This window comes from Tricharina praecox (assembly GCF_024521635.1).
Source record: "Tricharina praecox strain CBS 144465 chromosome Unknown BZA05scaffold_9, whole genome shotgun sequence".
NCBI classification, from domain to species: domain Eukaryota; kingdom Fungi; phylum Ascomycota; class Pezizomycetes; order Pezizales; family Pyronemataceae; genus Tricharina; species Tricharina praecox.
This window is the reverse complement of record NW_026250411.1, coordinates 337,149-356,926: the sequence shown is the minus strand read 5'-3', so window position 1 is coordinate 356,926 and position 19,778 is coordinate 337,149. Positions and strand designations below refer to the sequence as shown.

At 54.7% G+C, this 19,778-nt stretch overlaps 5 protein-coding genes across 5 annotated transcripts; 2 read left to right on the top strand and 3 right to left on the bottom strand.

The window, feature by feature from the left end:
* On the bottom strand, positions 1-654 carry BZA05DRAFT_394671 (uncharacterized protein). The gene has a single exon (XM_051483352.1). The coding sequence runs from the start codon at positions 249-251 to the stop codon at positions 12-14; it is 240 nt and encodes a 79-aa protein (XP_051340322.1). The 5' UTR covers positions 252-654; the 3' UTR covers positions 1-11.
* Positions 655-3,944: 3,290 nt separating this feature from the next.
* Positions 3,945-5,081, top strand: BZA05DRAFT_269810 (uncharacterized protein). The gene is made up of 3 exons (XM_051480222.1): positions 3,945-4,295; positions 4,361-4,677; positions 4,942-5,081. The coding sequence occupies exons 1-3, from the start codon at positions 4,044-4,046 to the stop codon at positions 5,000-5,002; spliced, it is 630 nt and encodes a 209-aa protein (XP_051340321.1). The 5' UTR covers positions 3,945-4,043; the 3' UTR covers positions 5,003-5,081.
* Positions 5,082-9,309: 4,228 nt separating this feature from the next.
* BZA05DRAFT_394656 (uncharacterized protein) lies at positions 9,310-9,940 on the bottom strand. The gene has a single exon (XM_051483351.1). It carries the CDS (start codon positions 9,926-9,928, stop codon positions 9,611-9,613), a length of 318 nt encoding a protein of 105 aa, XP_051340320.1. The 5' UTR covers positions 9,929-9,940; the 3' UTR covers positions 9,310-9,610.
* Positions 9,941-10,884: 944 nt separating this feature from the next.
* On the bottom strand, positions 10,885-14,185 carry BZA05DRAFT_473154 (beta-lactamase superfamily domain-containing protein; the record flags this gene model as incomplete). The annotated part of the gene is made up of 8 exons (XM_051488051.1): positions 10,885-11,016; positions 11,804-11,882; positions 11,956-11,964; positions 12,581-12,742; positions 13,206-13,415; positions 13,477-13,857; positions 13,938-13,982; positions 14,040-14,185. 8 exons carry the CDS (start codon positions 14,183-14,185, stop codon positions 10,885-10,887), a joined length of 1,164 nt encoding a protein of 387 aa, XP_051340319.1.
* Positions 14,186-18,005: 3,820 nt separating this feature from the next.
* Positions 18,006-19,778, top strand: BZA05DRAFT_468326 (uncharacterized protein; the record flags this gene model as incomplete). The annotated part of the gene is made up of 2 exons (XM_051487845.1): positions 18,006-19,361; positions 19,434-19,778. 2 exons carry the CDS (start codon positions 18,006-18,008, stop codon positions 19,776-19,778), a joined length of 1,701 nt encoding a protein of 566 aa, XP_051340318.1.

Genomic DNA, 19,778 nt, shown 5'->3' with positions numbered 1-19,778 from the left:
TCCGACGACGCCTATATACGACGACGAAGACGACGCCACTGCATACGACGCCCACTCAAGTACAGACACCCCCCATACAACACCCATACACCGACTCCCGACTCGACACGAGAATCTCGGCACGAGAGGCTTACTGACTGAACTCCTGTCCTGTGTCGGCGAGAGAGAGATTGAAGGGCCGGCTGGCTGGTTGTGTCGGAGGTTGAGCCTATCATCAGCATCAGCATCAGCATTAGCAGCATCAGCATCATTATCCACGAGTAAGGGCAAAGGGACAGAAGGCGGAAGAAGGGGCAGAAAGGCAAGGGCACTCCGAACAATAACCTGCGACGAGCATGACGGCCGGCCGGGCGTTCTGCTAGGTATCATAGATACTCCTCCTACCATGGAATGCCATGTGCATAGCAATAAGACCCGCGGCAGTGGATGCTCCTTGTATCCCACCACCAAAGATCGCTGCACAGGTACTTGCCTACATACTCTACCCACATATCCACATACATACATTCTTCCACGGGTTCTCTGCAGTCCAGTTGTGGCCTGCCTATATCATATGTACTCTAGAGTGGTTCACTCCACTCCACTCCACTCCACTCTATGTAGTAGTACCGGCACTCTACTCCATGTAGCCAGAGTGCCTACAGCTCTCTACCGTAGAGTGGGCATGATACTCTAGCTCGCTCTGGATCCTCAGGCGAGAAGGCGAGAAGGCGAGAAGTTCCCTTGCGTGTTTGATTTGATTTGATTTACAACAGGCAAAGAAGAAAGGATTTTATCTTTTCCTTTCCACTTTGAGCTCGATTCACGACATGCAAGAAGCAAGGAAAGGGCAGCCATCTTTTCTTTTCCCTTCCCCTTTGGGACTGATCCACAACGAAAAAGAAGAAAGGAAAGTGCAATGTTTTTCCTTTTCCTTTTCCTTTCCCTTCCCTTCCTCTTTGAGGTTGCCGTGAAACATCTCGAGCCCCCGAGGCCCCTTTGCGGTTAGGGTAGCAGAGGTTTCACCACTCTACTGAGTCTACTCTGCTCTACCCTCTGTCGCACACCCACGAGTCATGAACAACGAGCCGGATCGTCGACGACGAGAGCTAGTTAGGGCTAGAGCTGGTGGGGTTGGGTGGGGTGGGGGAAAGCAGGGAAACAGAAAGACGAAGGAGAAGAAGAAAAGAAACGAAAAAAAGAAAGAGAAGGAAAGAAAAAGGAGGGCATAAACGCAACCCCACGAAGCAGCCTTCGCATTGTGCCGAGCGCATACGGCACATATCACACCCCTTCTTGCGGTTGCGCCGAATGGCGAACGCTGCATATTCGAAGCGCTCTGACACCGAGCCGGCCGGGCGGCCAACCGGAGACGAGCGTAGAGATAGAGTACGGAGAGCGAGTAGAGTACTTCGACGGATAAACCGAACCGGAAAATCGTGCGGTGCGGTGCCTCCGCCTTCGCCGACGGGGTTCCACAGGTAGCCATCGACATCGACATCGCTCCCCGCCATATCATAGGTACGGTAATCAAACGCCATGCGCCCGCGTCCCCCTCTCCCCCGCAAAGCAGCTTCTCGATCTAGAGTACCTAGGATTTTGCCCAGTGCCGGTCGTAGAATAGAGTACCTACTCTAATGTAAGGTGTGTATGGTAGTCTAGAGTAACGGAGCATAAGTTCGGCGCCGTAGGTACATGTCATATGCAGCGTACATACCCATATTGACTCTTGAGTGGTCTGTCACCGCCGGCGTCGTGGGGTTATGTACATATCTTCATACATATCCACACATATCCGCACACATCTACAGCATAACTACAGCATAACCATAGCTGCTGTATGGTAACGAATGTCACTCCACCTAGGCACGACATCTGTATGTACACGGAACGACAGGCACAGGTTCTGCTGCTGCTCGCTGCTGCTGCATTCTGCAGGCTGACCTGAGGTCAGTCGGTACATATATGTATGGAGGGCGACTGCGACGCGACACTCGTTCCCGCGCGCGCGCTGCCTGCTGCCCCCCCTACCTTACCCAGTTGCCCACCGCGCCGAACTACCTTACCTTACATACATACCGCACATATCATACATACCATACATACATGTACAGAACGCCCGACATCGAGATTTCCCATCTAGATCTTGCGAAATCTCCCCACACCCATCGCTCCTGACTTCCCTTTTCCCTTTTCCCTTTTTTCCCGCCGGCCGGCCGCACGGACGTGAACACCCGACCCCCCAACTCAACACAGCACTGCAACAGATGGGAGGGTAGGGTAGGGGAGGGGAGAGGAGGGGAGGGATGGGGAGGGATGGGGAGGGGAGACCCTTTTTCTTTCTATCTTTCCGATCGAAGGGCTTACGGGGGACGGGGGGACGGGGGGATGGTTCGCGAACACCAGCCGGGCGGAACGAGGACGTGCGAGCTGAGTGTTCTGTCCCTCCACCCCCGACCCCGTTCCTCCCCCTGTCGCGAAGTGCGGGGGCGGGGTTTAAAGGCCTTTTTTTTTCTCTCGTCTCTTTCACGAGCCGGCGCGAGGGACCGTTCTCGAGCGAGAAAGGCTATGGCTTGAGTGCCGGTATCGATGGTGCCTATGCTCACGCACTTGCCTTGTTCGCCCCCCCCCCCCCCCCCCCCCCCAAAAAAAAAAAAAAAGACGGGACGAGAGGGCGGAAGGAACGAGTTACGAGTGTGGCGGAGGGCGAGGGCGAGAACGAGGGCGAGAACGAGAACGCGTACTCCATGCGAGGCGAACCGGTCCTCGTCTCAACCGTCAACTCTCTGCCTGTGCGTGTGTGTGTGATGGGAGTGTGTGGTGTGTGATTGGAATGTGTGTGTGGCCGTCGTGTGGCTCGTGAGTGAGTGAGTGAGTGTCCGGCCGGTCACTGGAATGTATTCGTGTGGGGTGTAGTTCGCTACGGTAACTATCCCCAACCCTTCCCAACCATCCCAAATTCCAATACCATCGATCGCCAAATACATGTCAATCACTCATGATCATGCAACCTCTGAGTGGCCGGGCGGCAGTGGAGGTGGTGGGGGTTGAGTATGGATCGAAGAAGAGAGCTCTCCAGAGTTCAAACTTGGGGGGAGGGGGGGGCGCCGGGGCGGACACAAACGAAAAGAAACCAACCATTCGCGACCATCACCCCCCCTCTCCCCGTTCCCTCCTCCCCAACCAAACAAAGGCTCGTGCAGGCGATGACGTCCTGCAGAGTGCAAGCATCCCGAGCCCGGTAGCTCGCTCCCCCCCCCTCCCCCAGAGATCATCTCTCGACACTCTACTCTACCGTACTCTATCGACAACCCCCCCTTCGGAGCGCACCACTCAGAGCCCGTTCCTTCAGCCGGACCGCGTTCACTATCGTCCGAGCTCTGGAAGAAATGAGATATACCATCACACGCGCTGCCGTAGGTATGTCTCATTGTCCCGATCATCGTGGAAATGATCCCGCCGTGATACATACCCATCACGAGGCTGGCCTGGATCGTGAAGAGGGAGAAGATGAAGAAAAAGAAAAGAAACTAGAGAAAAGAAAAGGAAAGGAAACAAAAAAAAGGGACTGGAATCTTCCTTTCCTCCCAAGGACCCTTCCCTTTCCCCTTCCCTTCCTTCCCCCTTTGACATTTGTTGAGTCATGCTGCCTTTCCGGCCCACAGGGCCACAGCCAATCCAAACCAATCCAAACCAAACCAACAAGGAAACGGCCAGAATTCAGAATTCAGAATTCGACTGATATGATTCATATTCCATCATCGAAACGGAATTATACCATTGGCTGCACACATTCTTGGCCTACTACTCGAGAGTACCTATACGGATCATCAGCATCACCGAGTCAGGTCGGCTGTGAACTGTGAGACTTGCATGCGAACTCAAGTGTCTACATATGCTACTCTTCCTAGCTGCTGCATAGAAAAAAGCAACCATCTGGTTACCTGGAGTATTTATCAGAATCATCACGTTCGCAGGTTCGCACTTCGCAGCCCGGTTTCTGAGTCTGAGTGACCGTGTGAGTGCCGAGGTGCATGTGAGGTACTCTACATGTGTGTGTGTGAATGACCACTACTTCCTTCCGTGACAGCTGCCGGATTATCTCTCGACAGGCTTTCGGACCCGAGCTGGGAGCCTTTCGATGGATGCTCTCCACTCTATGGCAAGTAGTTCCTGCTTTCAAGTTGCTTGCCTGCCTGCCTGCCTGCTTGCTTGCTTGCTTGCAGACGGGAAGAAGTGCGGTGCTGCTGTGTGGTGCTGCGGGCGAGCGGTGTGTGTCTCCGAGTCAAACTAACTGTGGTTCAGTAGATGATACGGTACATATCATACTTCCTACATACTACATACTACATACTACTTACGGTACTCATCACTACGGTAGATACTATCGACGGTACTCATCACTACGGTAGATACTATCGATCGAATGCATTGCTCTATCTTGCGTGTGGGGCGTGCGCCTGCATTACATACACACATACATGCCCACCGTACATACCGTACATATCATACCTCACCTCGCGACTTGCGTCACTTCCGAATCGATGGCCGGCAGATGATATATGCTCTGTGCTCTATGCTCTATGCTCTATGCTTTATGCTTTATGCTTCATGCTTCATGCTTCATGCTTCATGCTATATGCTACATGCTCTATGCTACATGCTACCGCTATGCTCTATGCTCTATGCTACCCGTAGGTACATATGCCCTCCAGCTCCATCTAATCACTATCCAGCGCGCAGTCTCCACAGAGAGCTACGGCGTCTATCCACTATCATCCACTATCTAGCGCGCAGTCTCCGCAGTCTCCACAGAAAAGCTGCGGCATCCATCTACTCTATCCACCCTATCCACCCTATCCATCCATCTCTATCCATCTCTCGGTGAGCTGTGAGCTGTGAGCTGTGGGGTAGCTGTGGCTATACTATAGGTAGACTGCTTACGGATATTGAGCGATGAAGGCTGCGTTTGGGCTGCGGTTTATGGGGTATGAGATGGATACCTACCTACACACCGAGATGAGCTCAGCCCAGCTATGTAACGGGCCGAGGCTGGTCATGGCTGTCTGGCTGGCTGGCTGTCACGGAATTTCTCGGGCTGCGGGGAGGGAGGGGGTCTGGACTCTCGGGGTGGACGAAGCGGGCACTCGGCTCTCGACAAATAACGGCAGAGCACGGTAACTAGAGTACCGTACCAACTTTCAAGTGGGTGGCGGGTGGTGGGGTGGGGTGGGGTGGGGTGGTGGGAGGGGGGGAGCACTCAGCATGCCATGTTTCGCGTGGACCTTGGTACTCCACCGTAGTTATCATACGCGACCTGGATGGATGGATGGATCGAGTTGTCGTCAGTAAAATAAAAGGAATCAATCGAATCGCGCCTTTTCTTCCGACCGACCGCATACCGCTCCCGACTTCCGCGGGCACGGAAGACATACAGACATACGAGGGTTGGGGGGAGGAGGGGCGCAGGCAGGCATCATCATCGTCTCGACTCGTCGGATTGCCGCCCGCCCGCCCACATCGAATCGAAGGTGTGCAGAGTAGGGGTTGTGGGGGTCGGGGGTCGCGGGGGCCTCGAGAGCTTTAGTTCTTTAACTATCGATCCGATTGCATCACGTCGTCGATGAGCAGCGATGATAGGTATTTGCGGCAGCCAAACCGCACCGTTCACCGCACCATACCGCGCAGCGCAGTGACGACAAAGTACATTCGAAACGCAGGGTCTTCCCTGGGCTCTCCAGGTAGCTGCTACTCGACCACTCTATGGACGATACATCTACCGCACCGCAAAATCCGCCCGAGATCCGAGTACCTCCGACGTACTCTACCTTTTCCCTTCCCCCCCTTCCCCCACCCTCGGAGAGGGAGAGGGAGAGGGAGAGGGAGACAGAGCGATGGCCCCCCGATCGTGCACATGATGTGAAACACGCAGGCAGCACGCAGCACCCACGCAGCACGCGAGGTACTTTGCGCGCGAGAACGTGATGGATGGATTGAGATTGGATTGGGATTGGGATTGGAAATGTGAAGGGGATGGGAAGGGGATGGAGCCGGCTGTCCGCCGGTTGTAGCTCGGACCTTGGTCCCGACGATGGGGCAATGATATCTATATTGGTTGCTTGCTTACCGATTGATGGTGTTGAATGATGGTGTTGATGTGTAAACCTATGTGCTTAGGTGGGACTCCCGGGTATGTACCGGTATGTAGATTGTACTGGTATATACTGGTGTGTAGATACTTGTGTACATACACCTTCCCCTCCTCCCCCTCCTCCTCCACAAGCTCCACCACCTCCAGCTCCACCACCACCAGAGCTTCCCTAGCTGCCCAAGCTTCTCAAGCTCGAACTGACAGCTACCCGACATCACCACCACCACCATTGCATCGCATCGTCCCCTCCCTCGCCCCTTCCCCACCACCCCCTCCCCACAATTATCCATAGAGAGCTTACATCAACCCACAGCTCGCATGCCCCACACATCCCATATTCCGGATATTTACATACATACAGTTTCCTCTCTCTCGAGCTATTGATTTTAGCTTTTTGCTTTTTTTCTGTTTGCAACCCAATATCCCACCCACCCTCTCCCGACGTGCGGAGCGCTGACTCGGAGGCGCTGTGTCAAGTTCACCCGGATATATATTAATCCCCACCATCTCACCTTCTGCCATCCACAATGCACATGTAGGTATGTGAAGTACTATATTTTTGTGGGTGGATGGCTTGGCTGACGGCTTGGCTGTCTGGTAGGGCTTGGCGGGCTGGTCGCGATGATGATGCTGATCGGTGTCGATATCGATGGGAGGGACGATGGGAGGGAGGATAGAATGCATTCCCAGGTTTATGCCGCCTTCATACATACCCAGGTCCTACCTAGGTCGCACCTGGGTAGCCGTGGGAGATGAAACGCTGATGCTGATGATGATGATGCTGATCTCTAGCTCTAGCTCTAGCTCTGCAAACGAAACGCAACGAAACGAACCCGAAACTGAATCCCGTGAGCACTGGTGGGTAGGGTCAGGCAATAACTATCGGTCGAGATTTTATATAGAGTGATGGTAGTGGTGGTGGTGGTGGTGGTGGTGGTGGTGGTGGTGGTGAGCGCTCGGGTGATGTGATGACACATTAACACGAGAGTTATACTTCCGCCGACCGTGCGACAGGTCAGGACAAGCCTCGTGTTCGGTGTTCTGGCCAGTGGCCACGCTTGGGCTAGAGTAGAGTACCGTAGTTACCATGCCATACCATGCTATCAGAGTAGCAGTAGCATGGAAATCCCAGTGTCGATTGCCGTTCCTTGTGAAGTGCCTACCGGTACCTGTGTATCTCCCACGGCCACGGCTCGGCTGGGATGGGCTGGACCGGGCTGGGATAGTTAGGCTGGCAGGGCAGGACAGGGCGCGGCTGGGCTGATATCGCTCGGGGTTCGACGTTTCGAAGTTTCGAATCATTCCTGAAGTACCATGCTCTACCTCAGCCCAGCCAAGTACCTGCTTGCTTACCTAACCATCCTCATCCTAACCCACACCCACACCCTCTCCCTCTCTCTCTCTCTCTCGCACATAACTCATGCACACATAGATGCACGCAGTGCGCACACACAAGGCGCGGCCCCGGGGCCTTCCAAATCACGCATGCGTGTATGTATGCTTGTATGCATGCATGCATAACTGCCTTGTGCAGTTGCATGGCGTCGAGGCCGCGCATCACGACACACTTCGCGACTATTGCTTCCCTCCATGGATGATGGGCTATGGATGATGGGCTATGGATGATGGGCTGTATGCATTCCTGGTATGGGCGGTATGGTTTGTACGGTGGGGTTTATACGGCATGGTATGTAGAGCCACGGCTATCCTTTCCATCCGCATACCAGGCTCAGGCTCCATTCGTATTCCCAGGCTTCATCCCTATCAATGTCAATCCGCACCCAGCCTCCAGCCGGACGGAGGGACAGAGGGATAGAGGGGACATCCGGACAGAGGGGACAGCCGGATAGATGGGATACGGATAGATGGGATAGATGGAACAGAGTGGACAGACGGATAGATGGAATAGATGGGACAGACGAGAACGAGGATGAGGACGAGGACGAGGATGAGGAGCAGGATGGGGATCAGGAAGGAATGGGTGTAGTGGGGTCTCAGCCCCCCAACGCATCGACGGCGAGAGTGAGTGAGTGCTCAGTGTTCGCACTTCATATGCAGCAGCAGCAGCTGTCTGTAGGGATGTGGGATGGAGGGGGATGGAGGGGGATATCCAGCACACGAGCATTCGCTCGGACTGAAGCACTCGCCGGGCTGAACGCCTCCCCACTGCCTACTCTAGTGCCCACCGCGCAACAGCCACCGGCATTCCCCAACTCCCACTCCAAATCCTCATGCGCGAGCCGGAGCCTGAACCTGAGCCTTCCTGAGCCTGAGCCTGAGCCTGAGCCTGGGCATGAGCCTGCCTGAATCTGAAAACCCGAAAACCTGAACCTAAACCCGAGCCTGCCTGAATCTGAAAACCCGAAAACCCGAACCTAAACCCGAGCCTGCCTGAGCCTGAAAACCCGAAAACCCGAACCTAAACCCGAGCCTGCCTGAGCCTGCGCCTGAATCCGAGCCTTCTGTGCCTTCTGTGCCAGCTGTGCATGTCATCACCGTCGCCGTATGTATCACTATCATCCCCGTCGCCGTCGTCGTCGCCCTGGTCGTCGCCGTGTGTCGTCGTCGCCGTATGTGCCTATGTCGCCGCCGAATGTGCCTATGTCGTCGCAGTGTGTCGTCGTCGTCGTTGGCGGCGGCGGCGGCACAGACTGCAGAGCACGACATCTTTTCTCCGAAAGTTAGTGACCGACCATGCGTTCCAGAGTCCGTGCGCTCCGGAGTCTGTGCACACTGCACTGCACACTGCAGTGGCCACTCAGCACTGACTGCACGCCGTGCACGGCGCGAGAAAGGGTCGCAAAAATAGATGCACATGCAAAAATAATGAAGACCGCCAAAAAGGGAAACTAGAATAAGTGGAGGAAAAAGCGAGCGAGCAAGAGAGCGAGAGACAGCGGCCGGCGGGGTTACTACCCGTCCGCTCGCTCGCGCGGTCTCGCTTCCCCCGGAACGCACTTGCTTAGGTACCGTCCTGGCCCGTCTCGCGGCCTATGTATGCTACGTCGACAGCGCAGTATACAGCGCAGCGTGCCTGGGTGAATCAGCATCGACCACGGCACGGTACGATACGGTACGGTACGGTATGAGGTAACTACTACTACTAGGTACTGCTAGTTAGTAGAGCACGGTACGGTACGGGCGAGCCGTGTCTTGAATCGTGGAGACTTGCAGTACCGCGGCAGTTATAATAGTCACATAGTAAGGTAGGTAAGGACACATATAGACATAGGTACCGTAGGTATCGAGATTCTAGGTATCTCGTGGTGAAGCCACATGCAACGAGCATTGGGCACTGGGCACTGGGCACTGGGCACTCAGGACAGGCGAACATTCTCCCCCTGCGCTGCCTTGGACACTCTACTAGGTAACCAGTAACTAGTAGCCGGAGAAGGATGATCTGCGTGCGCCGTGGCTACAGCTGTATCGTTACAGCTATCTATATCTCTATATCTGTCTATCATCTATCTGTCTATCTGTTTAGCTGCAGCTCACGGAGCTTTGTAAGCTTTGCTGGAGTAGAGTACTCGAGCAGTAGTACGAGCTTCTCACGCGAAAAGAACGAACGAAAAGAACGAAAGATAGAAAGAAAAGAAAAGAAAGAGAAAACCCAGGTATCATGACGGCCCCTCTCTCCGCTTCCTCCTCATGGAGGATGAAGAAAAAAAAGTGAAAGAACCCAAAGACCGGCGTAATGGCTCCAGCTCCAGCACACGGCTGCAGTTTGCACATGCAAGAAAGAAACAAAAAGAAACACCTCGTTCGCAACCCCCCTCTTGCGAGTCGCAATACCCACATGCTTATCCTCCCCGCCTTACAAAAAGAACACATATAAAAGAAAACACAGAACAAAGCGAATGTAAACTCAAAACCTGCACTGTACTGCACTGCACTGCACTGCGGCAGTCGCGGCAACAAACTACAGCACATTGGCTGTATGTCTCAGGGCTGGCTGGCTGGCTGGCTGTCTGGCTGTCTGTCTCAGGGCTGTATGTCTTGCCGTCTGTCTGGTTCGAATCTTTCCCCATACTAGTAGAGTAGGTACATAATCTCATCCCTCTTGGACCTTCTCCTTCTCCTTCACCGCTCTTTACTCTCCGCTGCCCTCCGCTCTCCACCCTCCGCCTCCGCAGATCCTCTCCGCTCTCCACCTCCGCAAACTCTACTCTACATTGATTTCTCGACTCGAGACACAAAACACATGTCTGGCCCAGCACAGTCTCGAACTCCATCTCATCTCAAGCCCACGTCTCTGATTCGGGACGTCGGCGAATCAAAAAAAAAACGAAAGAGATCCACTCTCGGCCTTACCTTACCATGCGTTAACTAGTTCATGTACTCCAGATAATTTGTACTGTGCCTACTGTACATAACTACTGTAGTTACGGGTAATCCGCGCCAATCAGAGGATACCATCGCCCACATACATACTAGAAGGTATGAGGTATGTATGCAAATTCATTACTGCCCAGTTCCGTACGAAATTCCTTAGAGTATGTAACTTAGGTAGAGTACGACAAACATGTCTATCTTTATATGAGAAGAGAATATCTACCACCATACGTTATCAACCCTTCAAACGCCCGTCCGCCGTCCGCCGTATCGTATGTATAACCATCCAGGACAGGAGACTCTATGCTGGGTTATCTATCCCTTCATCCCATCCATCCATCCCTTCCATCCCTCCCATCCCATCCCATTTCATATCTCGCAGTCGGTCCGGCCAGAGCCAGAGCCAGCGCAGGCAGCTTCGTCTAGAAATCTTTGCTGCCACCGATATCCAGCACGTCGAACACGCCAGTCTCGTCGATCCCCTTCTCCTTCAACGCGCGCCGCAACCGCTCCGGGGGTTCCATAACGGGCTCGTCAGTGAGCACCCAAGTTCCCTGTCACACACACACACCATCAGCAACCATCAGCGACCAGCTACATAAAGCGAAGTGAAGTGATAGACGTAGAGTGTCCAGAGCAGAATCGGCTGCAAGGTTACTGCGTGTTTGAGAGAGGGAGTTGAACGAAAAAGACCGAGCCAGACTGCCGCTGCTCAACGCCAGAGATGATGCAGCTTGTGAAAGAAAAAAAACCAGAAAAAAAAAACTGTTGGGCTAGAACGAGTGCAAAAGCGATGGGAGGGGAATGGTATATCCCTGCTCGGCATAAGGCTCTGCGCAGACAGTGTAGCTCGCGGAGGGGGAAGCGCGAAGCGAAAACAAGGACGGAAGAATGTGCGCAGAGGAAACGGAATGAAACGGATTTCTGGCAGCGGCCCCTTCGTGAACGGTAGTGCGGTTCGTCAGGAAGGCTATGGAAGGGCACAGTATTTTCCTCTTCCTAAGCGGGACGAGTGTTGCTTCCGCCTTCCCCACCTCGCACCGAGGAAGGAAGAAACAACCACAGAGTGCGACAGCACCCCCCCTCCTAACCAACCATGAGGATTCACACAGCCGGACCGAACCGACTACTCACGACGGACCCCACCAGGTTCGCACCCCCCAAGCCGGGATCGTCATTTCCGTCGGTGCGATGCAACCAGGGCTCTCCATAGCCCCATCCCTTCGGCCGCCACCACCACCACCTTCACCCACACCCCCTCCTGCATCCCACTCCACCACGACCAAAACCGGACCGAAGCAAAGGGTAAAGCAATAGAGAGCAGAACGCAAGCAGACTTACCCAGTGCATTGCTATCGCCTTCGTACACTTCGTATCGACAAAAATGTTGACCGCGTCCTTCGGATCGGCGTGCATAGGACTATTCGCGATCACTCCGTCAGCGCGCCGCCCATTCATCTCAGCTGTCGCCGATGTGGGGGGCAATGATGTACCTCATGATCCTGTGCGTCCGTTAGCCGTATTCTTCTCATCTTGATCGTGGTCAAGGACGCCCCGAAACAACCGGAATAAAGTGAGAAAAAATATAACGATAAAAAAAAGGAAACAAATTTATTCGACACCAGTAGTTGGTCTGAATCAAAATCTCCTCCCACACCCTTTTGAGAAGGAGGGTGTGCCCAGTCTAGTCACACGATTATTGCATGCATAGCGCCGCGCAAGCGATCGCATTTGGAACAGGCAGGACGAGCAACTGGGCAGCCAATCATCGCGCGGTGAGACGACAGCTGAAGGAGGAGATGGGATAAGGAAGGTGGGGAACATATCATCAACCTTGGTGTGATTCTTCATGAAGCAAGAAACGCGACGTGTATCAAAAGCGTAGCTTCTGCACCATCCCCCAGGAATAAGTGCCCCGAGGGGCGTGTCCGTAGCTCAAGCTGTTGTGTGGTGCCTTAGTTTCCCGTCACCGTGGAACAATGATAGGCTCGGAAAGCCGACCACACAGATTCCACAACGTGCCGACCGGCTTCGCGCCGACCGGACACTAAAGGGGGGAACGGGCGATGGAAACGGAAAGTCGAACAGCACGCAAACACCGAGAACATGAACACTCACCATCTGGGAACGTAAGCGCCGATAGGTATTAAACCCAAATCAAAGCCACCTCGTAGCTCTCCAATCTGCTTGAACGCCGGGCACACAGGGAGGTGTTTGTATTCCTCAGCGTAGTCGTCCTTTCCTGCCGATTCCTGGGGAACGGCACGGTAACCAGTATCACTATCCGCACATCTCGCATCAGTCTGACTTTCATCCAAATGCACAGGCTGGTAACAACAGGCGAACCGGTCGAGTAACCGACTCCGTCGCTCATCGCGGAAATTGTCAGCGGGACTGACGACATCCCAGAGAGTCCATCACGTTGGTGATGATTGGAGTATCGTGGCACGAGACGATAGGGCAAAGTAGCACGATCCGGTCGATCTCGACGGAAAGCCGCCTTGTCGGACACAGTAGATACAATGCGAATGCAATGTATAATTATAAAGTTCCTCCGTTTTGACGGTATGAGGTTTCTCAAAAGCAAGGGACGACCTCGAACCGCTGGCCCTCCGATCCATTGGTTGATAATCCGTGTCGGGGTGATGCCTTACGAACCTTGCATCACAGCAAATCACGCGCCGCGCTCTCCGGAAGGCTCTCCGAATCCAAGAAAAGGGATAAGATGCGCACTCTGACCTACCCAGCGAAATATACTTTCTTCCCGCCGCTCTCAATGCTCCAGCTGCCCCACAATGTCATGGATCGATCCGTAAGCCCGCGGCCACTGGTATGCTGGCATGGTAGGAACCCGACGGTGGTCTTCTGTCCTTCGTTCGACGGGTCCAACACGACTTCCCGCACATCCCACCAGTCAAGCTCGGTACAATTGTGGAAACCGGAGCGGGTGAACCTGGTGTACTGTGATCAGCATGCGGCTCCCTCCATCACTATTCGGCACTCGAGTCGCGAACCATTGCTTGTCTCCCAACGGGACAAAAAAGTGGACTTTCGGGTGAAGTTCCTGGAGTTTCACTATAGTGCCGTAGTCGGTATGGTCGTAATGGTTGTGGCTAATGCAAACGATGTCGACTACGGGAATGTCGGCGATTTCGCACGGAATCTTGGTGTATCGTTTCGGGCCCATGAACTGCACCGGACTGCAGCGATCCGAGAAAACCGGATCGAAGAGCACTCGCAGACCGCCGGGGAACTCGACATAGAAGCAAGCGTGGCCGAGCCATGTGGCACGAAACTGCGTGTCGGTGGCGGAGCGGGTGGTTGGGAAGGTTGGCTTGACAACGTTTGGCGCCGGGTCGGTCTTGGGGCCCGTCACGCCATGCGTCTTGCGGTAACTGCAACGCGTTTTCAGAGAAATGAAGCGGGCCATCCGGCAAGTCCGGGGGAGAGTGGGGTGGGGGGCGGGGGGTCTTACTGCATTATCCCCTTCAGAATGGCCACGATGCCCGCGTCGTGCCAACTACGATCATTAGCATTGTGATTTCCCCCGCGCGCGGTCGACGAGGCTCATGCAAACCTATCCCATGGATTGACGAAGCCTCCCTTTCCGCCGTTGACGTGGTGGGCCTTAGAGCCGTGGTCCTCGGGATTCGGGGGTGGATTTGTGGCGGCGTTGACGGTCGCGCTGAAGGCCTCAGCCAACATTCCCTGAGTACCGGACATTGTGTGAAGGGTGTTCGAGAAGCTGCGCCGGGATTGGTTGTTGGTGGTACGGAATATTGGGATACGGGCGCAAAGAGGTCGAGGTGCTGCGATGACGTCGGAGAATGCAACTGCTCTGAGCGCCCTCGAAGTGCTCGCGGGGGGAACCAGGCGCATATAAATAAGATGGCAACGAGATCGCGGGGAGAGGCTCGAGCGTCGCAGGGGTGATATGCGCGCAGGTGTCGCGCTGGCAGATGCAATGGGGGTGGGAGGGAGGGGTGGGGGAGGCCGCTGGTCGTTGGTGGTGGGGTTTGTTGTTGGGGGGGAGCGAGCGCGGTGTGAGCGACAAGACGTTTTTTTTTGGTGTGACGATGGCAGGCCCACTAGTTACCTAAGTACCGATGCCCTCCGCTCGACTCTCATCCGGGGCTCGGCTCCTCTCTCGACCACCAAAACCCCCTCCAAACCACGCGGTCGCCTAACACCCATACCTCCGGATGAACACACTCAGCAATCGGGCGCCGACGGACCGATTCCTATCTCCGGACCGAGTGGACAGCGCATTTCCGTCAATACCCTCTTCTTCTCAAATGTTGCCGGGATTCCGCTTCGCCTGTGCTACAATAACAAGGCGACGGTGACGACCATGATGATCGGCAAGAGAAACCATCGGAGTGCTGATTGTGTAGAGTACTCGATACCTCCTCCGCGGGGCGCAGCGGATGTTATCCTCAAAGAGCTATGCTTGAGTCACCATGGCCCTGCGGTCCAACTCACTGTGCATACGCAAACCCAAAGAAACAGCAAACTAGTGGCAACGGTCGTCCTGGAAACAAGAATGCTGATGCGGGTGCAGACAGATGGAGCATCGTAAGGCGGGCGCCCAATCGACGGCTCCCAGTGCCATCGCCTGAAACCACCCCGGCATCAAGTCATATATCACACCACCTCTATATGCTACATCGTGATATCCACTGCTTGGGCCCTCACTCGCCGCACGAAAAGAGGGGTCGTTAATACCGCCCTTGCCGCCGATACTTATTCCACGCCTCCGCCAGTCAAAATCGGCGGAAATCAGGCCCCCGGCAAACAATGGGTTTACCGGCGGGCCAGCTGCGCACCGTACACTCGCTCACAGTACATCACTCGGCTGATGAAAGCACAAAGACGCGTGTATTTGTAGCTACCCCGCGAGGCCACCGGATGGAGCCCGAGGTCACCATTGAGATCAGGTGGTGCACGGCACACAAAGGTGTCGCCGGAAACGAGAAGGCCGACGAATGGGTCAAGATAGCAGCCGATAACTCCACCGCCCGCGGAGTGGAGGGTCCCCCACTATCTGAACTAGTATGGTACCATATCACTATAGTACCGCCCCCCGTCGATCGCTTACCGGAATCTCGGAATCGCCGGGAAAGACCAGGGCGGAGGGTAGGGAAAATCACATCGGGCCGCTTCATGAAAGTCGGGTTGGACAGCGGCGTGGAAACGGAGTGTGTGTGTATATTGCCATGATCTAGCTAGGTCGCATACAATCAATAAAAAGCTACCCTCACGAGGGCCCAGCTCGGAATACTGAGTTCGTGTAAAAGAAAGTATACTGCTGTATAGCCGGGTGGAGACGAGTGAGCGAAAGAATCTTGCAGAAGTTGAAGTAGAAGTGAGCACCGATGCTGCCGCTGTTTTTTCCCGAACCTTCTTTCTATGTACCCCAACCAATCTGCCCCAGTCCCAATCCCTTCTCCCCCACACTCTCACCCTGTTATCCTTTCTCATCCTCATGGTTATGCATACCAAGCTGGCTGGGCTCTGCCACTCCCATCCACATTCTCTTCCACTTCTGGTAAATAGCCGCAGGGAGAAAGGAAGAGAGTTGAGTCCCCCCAAGTAGGCTCTGAGGGTGTACGGATTCGGTCCAAAATATCACCAGCATCAAAGTCCTTTCGGACCGCTGGTAAATTCAGGTCACGTGGTATCTCGACGGCATGTAGGTGTGTACTAGATGTTTGAACAGCGGTTCTTCCTCTCATACATACCACATACAGTAACGAAAACCTTGTCCAAGCGTCGCCCCGCCGCTTAGATCAGCCCGGTTGAGCGCCTTAAGGTATATGATATCTATGCATACCTTGTACATTATAAATAGCCAGAAATCTCCACCCAACAAGCTTTTCTTGAACTTGTTTTCCAGTCCTTGGCCAGGCAATCAGTGACCGTTCCGTTTAAGCACCTGTCTACGACCGTTATAATAACTATAATAGAGTACACATAAGCTTTTATACCCTAGCAAACTCTCGTGGCCAGGGATGAAACTTACGATACCCTATATGTATCCTGTATCTTGCCGATCGCATTCGAAACGATGCACAAATGGCCGACCACCCCCTGTGATGCGCAGCTTGAAGGCGTGGCCACTCATTACGCGTCACTCGGTAACTACCGCCGATTTTGGCCCCTTCTCTTCATGCAACAGGTACCCTCCTCCTATGCCGTCCACGGTACTAGGCCTGCCTCGTCGCGGATACCCTATTCTTTTCGTTGCGAATAACCCGCTGTCCTCGCTGTCCTTCGCTGTCTGGCAGCCCCTTCTCTTCACGCAGCAGATACCCTCCTCCCATGCCGTCCTACAGTATCATGCCTGCCTAGCTGTGAATAACCTGCTGTCCTCGCCGTGGACGTGGTGCTCTCGTTGCAGCTATACCAGAGAGTGAGAGGAGTGACGTAGTCCTGGAAGGGAGACAGCAAAAATGAATGATGATGACGAAGTTGAGGTTGTATTCAACCTCGAAAAGCCATTGTCTGCAACGTTCGATGTCACTCGATCCGGCTAGTCCGGCTGATACCGCCATTCTGCACCGCTTACAACTAAATATACCTGCCAGGGAAAAGAGATAGAGGGAGGATACTCGCCTTCCCGTCGGGCCGAGGAACCACTACCTGATACATTGTACGTGCTATCTGACCACATGCATCTAGTCCTCGAGTTGAGTTGTGAAGCCCAACCGTTAAACTTAAGCTTTGCCGCGTCCCAGCGCGAAGGGTATGACTGCCCTGCGTAGAATCCCCTGACAAAACCGTATCTGGACGTCTAGGTCTGATAGTCCGCTATTGGATTCCGTAATGGTCTGTCCTCCTAATCCTGGCCTGGGAAATGTTGGTTGCTCCGTGAGGTTTGCTGTAGATATGTAGCCATTGCGAGCCCCCGCTGTTTCCCCCCGCTGTTGCCTGCTGCTCTATGATCCTCAGGGCAACACCGGAGACCGATGAACAGCTGGACCGCCTACCTTTCCTGTCCTGTCATCTGCTGTGCACGATAATAATGAGGTAGTTATGGTATTGCTCCACCTTGATGCTCTCGCTGCCAACCACCCAATCGCCATGGGCTGGATTCTCTGATATCACAGACTCAGTGCAGTTACCCTAAACTGAAGAAATAAAGCTCACGTATACCAGATATAAACTGAGCTTGTTTCCTCCAAACGAAGACATCGTCACGAAACAGGTAGCTATTTCGGTCGATACCGAGCTGTACTTTGAGCTTATTCCGCTGAAGGAGTTCCCACGAAAGGGGTATGGCTACCATCGGGAAGGTTAGCCGCGACCCACTCTTCCAGGCCTGTTGAACCCTTGGCCCAACTTTTGGAGGTGAATCCGTGAGTACAGCTTTGATCAGAGTTCTGTGGACAGCATGATCTTGCGTATAAAAGGAAACCCGTGGCCCCCTCCTCCATCTGTCCGAATTCCTCCTCCTCACACCCACCATTCTCGGACAGACCTCCGGCAGCAGAAAGAATCTCCCCTAGGATATCCTATGTTCACCGGAGCCTACTTCACCAATATGTATAGCCTGCCCCCCTTGAAGTACTGCAAGGTCCCTGCCGATGCCGATGGAGCCCCCGGCAGGGCCCCATCCGATGCCGAGAGATTTTACGGCAGGATCCCTGCTGAGGCCGATAGGTTCAACGGTAGGGTCCCTGCCGATGGCGACGGGACTTACCCCGGAGTCCCTGCCGACGCCGATGAGACCTACTTCAGCTTCCCTACCGATGACGATCGGGTTTACGGCAGGGTCCCCACGGATGCCGATAGATTCCACGGCAGGGACCCTGCGGCCACCGCCGAACATCAGGGCCAGGCCCCTCCCACTGCCGACGAATTCCCCGACCAGGCCGCTCCCGCTGCCGCTACCGACGCCGACGAATTCCCCTCCTGCCGTTCCAGCACGTCACACTACGTGCCCACCGCGGAACTCATCGCGCGCATCGCCACGGCTCTGGGCATCCGACTCTACGACAAAGAGAACGACCACGGGCGCGAGCGGCTGGTCGACCTCGAAATGATTTCCGCCATGAACGAGGACCTGCTGCAGGTCGCGATCGAGAACATCAAGGACGCGCACTACCAGCTCGCGCAGCACTGCTACAGCCCCGCGGCCCTCCCCCCCACGCAGTACTCGCGCGAGGAGCTCTATGCCCACAATAAGAGCATCCACGACTGCCTCAAGCTGACGTATACGACCAACGAGCGGCTCCGGGCGGAGCTCAGGAAGGTCCAGCGGGACAACGGCGCGAAGGTCGAGGTGGGGGAGTTGCTTGAGAAGCTGCAGGATGCCGACGAGTGGATGGGCATCAAATACGAGGGGTTGGAGAAGGGGCTGCAGGCGGTCCAGGAGCAAAGAGACCAGTTGCTGGAGCAGACGAAAGCGCAGCGGCAAGAGCTGCAGAAGATGGACAAGCAGATGAAGTTGAAGGATTCCGCTCTCGCCGCGCTCGCAACGGACATGGTCGAGCAGCGCAAGATGCTCGATTTCATGAACCGCGAGAAGAACATCCTCTGTGCCGAGTTTGACGAGAGAATACGCCAGATCGAGGCCGAATGCGAAGCAAAGTGGGCGATTGCAATCAAGGCATGCCATGATCCCAGCGTCAAGAACGGCTGCACGGTACACGAGCTCGCGAAATCCGTCGAAAGCCTTGGATGTCCCTCGCGCCCAGGCCAGGAGCACCCTGCGCAAAGACCCGAGTCCGCCCAAGCCCGGCTCGGCGCCGGCACCGTCCCCGTGTCCGATCCGCAAGCACTAAAGTCGAGGATTAAGACGCCGGAGGAGATCGCTCCGGGAATCAGCGACAGCGAAGTACGACTGCGGGACGAAGTCCGCCTCGCCTTGGAGAGGAACGAAGGGTTGACACGGGAGGTAAGAGATGCGGGCAGGATGGCGCAGAGCTTCCGTATGGAGAATCGTTTCCTTAAGGAACACTTCAACAAGGAATACCGCATAACTGTCAAGCTCCTCAAGGAGAATGAAAAACTCAGAAAAAATAGCTCCATGTTAAGAAATGCGGTGGTGAAGTTGAAGGCGAATATCGCCGCGATCAGGCGCCGTCAGGAGTTAGACGACGAGGGTCTGGTGGAGCTTCCCGAATCCCATGAGATTTTGTGCCAGGATTGCCTGGATGACTGTGGGTGCGAGTACGACGAAGACGATGAGGACGGCGATGAGGACGATGATGATGATTATGATGATAGCGATGACGATGACGATGATGGGGATGATGAAGACGGGGGGGATGAGCTCGTTGTGTTGGAGAATCTGTGCATCCAGTGTGATTAG